This window comes from Boleophthalmus pectinirostris, unplaced genomic scaffold, assembly GCF_026225935.1.
Source record: "Boleophthalmus pectinirostris isolate CB_2022bp ecotype Guang Dong unplaced genomic scaffold, ASM2622593v1 HiC_scaffold_6, whole genome shotgun sequence".
NCBI classification, from domain to species: domain Eukaryota; kingdom Metazoa; phylum Chordata; class Actinopteri; order Gobiiformes; family Gobiidae; genus Boleophthalmus; species Boleophthalmus pectinirostris.
In genome coordinates, this window is record NW_026571447.1 from 5970143 (window position 1) to 5973050 (window position 2908).

A 2908-nucleotide genomic window follows, 5' to 3' on the forward strand; every position below is an offset into this window, starting at 1 on the left:
AAGAATATCACAGGTTTAACTTGACCCTGTTGGAGTGTAACTCTTTCCTACATTCTGATACTTTACTTATTTCAATAGTCCCTCTAGTTTCTGAAAAAGAACTATTTGAATCTAAAAAATCTGCCCGTTTCCCTCTGTTACCACTTGACCAGACCCAAATGTGTCATCAGTGAGTTTTAAATTGGCTGAACAGGCATTTGCTGGAATTATTGCAAAATAACAAGAACAGGGAAGCTCTGCAGATGTGATTCATTTGGCAGTGCGTCAATTCATGAGGAAGTGTTTGTACTGGAAAGAGTTGATAAAAACACAGCTTGTGTGTAAATACAAAGAGGCACTGACTCTTGACCTGAAGCAGCAGCAGCAGTGTCATCTGAAGCATATTGTCTCTCTTCTCAAATTAAGGTAAGTTCTGCTTCTACATTTCAAATATTACAAATATTATTATGCAGGTCTTTATTCTTTATTCAGATTTTCCTTTTTTTTCTTTTTTTAAATAAAGATCCAGTATTATGCAATTTTCGGATTAACTAGTGTGGTATAATATTGCTTCCACATCAAAAACAGACCTGCAGTTGTGTTTTGTTTCATTCACACTTGAGAGTAATCCTTTATTATTAGTCTGTCTACATCTCCAAAGCTCAAAATGCTCTGCTCCACTTTGTGATTTCATGTAGTGGTAGTTTTCAAGTTAACTTAGGGATTGGAGATTGGTGGGGTCCAGTGTAGATGCACACAAGGGCTGTATTTGCTTTTTGTTATTATATTATATTGTGATGTGTGAACTACTGTGTCCAAAAAATTCCCCTTGTAAATCAATATAGTTTGTCTAAGTCTAAGTAACAGCAAAAGTGCCTGTATGTTGAAGACACCTACAGGTCAAATTCTCCTGCCAAAGTCCTGACCAAGTCTAGCAACAAAATCATGAAGATGGGTCCCCAAGCACTGTAACCGTGTAACACTGAAGGATGGGTCAAATGCAGACGACAAATTTCCCTACAGGGCCAATAAAGTGTACCTTTACCTTGTTATTAATATACTTGTCCAAATGATTATCTAGTTGGTGTCAGGGGCGACAGCAGCTCAGTTGGTAGAGTGTAAAAACATTGGTATACGGGTTGTTGGTGCAATTCCAACTCCCACAGATGAATGCTGTTGTTGTGTCCTTACGCCACCATGCTGTAAGGCGCTTTGAGTGCCTTGAAAGGGGAAAGGTATAAAAATATGACCATTTAGGTTCAGTATTAGTTTTAGTACCTATTAGTATGTGATTTTTAATTCTTTTGACAACCTTGCTATGAACTAGTGATGTAACAATAACCAAAATATGAAATCACAATAATGGGGGTGTCACAATATATGGAATTACAAGTTATTTTGCTTAAATGCATGGTTTGATAGTAGCACTAGCTAATAAACATTGGTAACTACATATACCATGATTCATTTCAGAGCAGACAGCATGAAGAAATATGGCAAAGGAGAAATTCAATTTGTCAACTGGAAAAAGTTTATTTGGATGAATAAATTTCGCAACTCATCCAAGCTGCTTCTTCAGTTCTGAAGCAGAACCATTGCCATGGATTCTACCTGGACGACTGAGGGATTTTTCCACACAGCTTAAGAATATGAAGAAATATGTTTTTTTACTTGAATTATTAAGATTATGACAGTAATAATTCACACTAAATTCTTGTCAGGGTATTTTAAAAGCAAAAAAGCATCCCATCTACAATTATATTAGCCAAAATATCACAATAAATATTATACTGTGAGATGCACATTGTGATAATATTGTATCGAGACTTGGATATTGTTACATTCCTGCTATGAACCATATTGTATTCATAGATATAATTTCTTTACAGAAACATTATGAAACTTCCAGTTTTGTTTTTGCTCATTGTGGAAACAGCTTCTGCTAATACAAGTAAGAATGAGAAATTCTGTGTGTTTGCCTAACTATTCTGCAATCCACACATTTGTTTTTGTTGATTTTCAGTTAATTTGGCTCTTACCGGAGAAGCGACCCAGATTGACACATACGATGAGCTCGGAGCTGCTTCCAATGCCATTGATGGTAACCGCAATTCTAACTACTATCATGACTCATGCACCCACACAGCCACCACCACTAACCCCTGGTGGAGAGTGGACCTGCAGGAGTCGAACACAGTTACCTCCATCACCATCACAAACAGAGGAGACTGCTGTGGTCATAGACTGGACGGTGCTGAGATCCGCGTGGGCAACTCTTTGGACAATAATGGGAACAACAATCAGCTGTAAGTTGTAACAGACTTTAATTCTCAACACATGACAACCAAAATCCAGAGGTGGAAAGAGTAGCCAAAAATTTACATTAAACATCTCTACATTTATTTAATTTCAGGTGGTTCTATTGCTCAAAAATACCTAAAAAAACAGGCATTCTGACTGTGAGTGGGGTTGCCTCTCCACAGATCTGACCTGTAACTTTGTCTGGTTTGGTTTCCATGAAGATATATATAAAAAAATGTGTTTCTCACCTTCCACGGTGGTTGGTCTCTCACCCTCATTGAGCTTGGGTCCTCTACCAGAGGCCTGGGAGCTTGAGAGTTCTGCGCAGTATCTTTGCTGTTCCCAGTACTGCACTTTTCTGGACTGAGATGTCCATTGTTTTTCCCGGTATCTGTTGTAGCCTCTTCCAGTTTGGGGGTTACAGCCCCGAGTGCTCCGATCACCACAGGCACCACTGATGCCTTTACTTTCCAGGCTCTCTCCAGCTCTTCCTTGAGCCCCTGGTATTTCTCTAGCTTCTCGTGTTCCTTTTTCCTGATATTACCATCGCTTGGTATTGTGATGTCCACCACCACGGCTCTGCTCTGTTTCTTATCCACCACCACTATGTCTGGTTGGTTCGCCATCA

At 39.0% G+C, this 2908-nt stretch overlaps 1 protein-coding gene across 2 annotated transcripts in view; it reads left to right on the top strand.

Annotated features, from left to right (window-relative positions):
* Window positions 1–269: 269 nt before the first annotated feature.
* LOC110170159 (uncharacterized) overlaps window positions 270–2908 on the top strand; it is a 9151-nt gene continuing 6512 nt past the window's right edge. For both annotated transcript variants that reach the window (XM_055164171.1, XM_055164172.1), the window contains exons 1-3: window positions 270–405; window positions 1869–1930; window positions 2003–2285. In XM_055164171.1, coding sequence (XP_055020146.1) covers window positions 272–405; window positions 1869–1930; window positions 2003–2285 — 479 coding nt within the window. In that variant the 5' untranslated portion in view covers window positions 270–271. The remainder of the gene's footprint in view (window positions 406–1868; window positions 1931–2002; window positions 2286–2908) is intronic.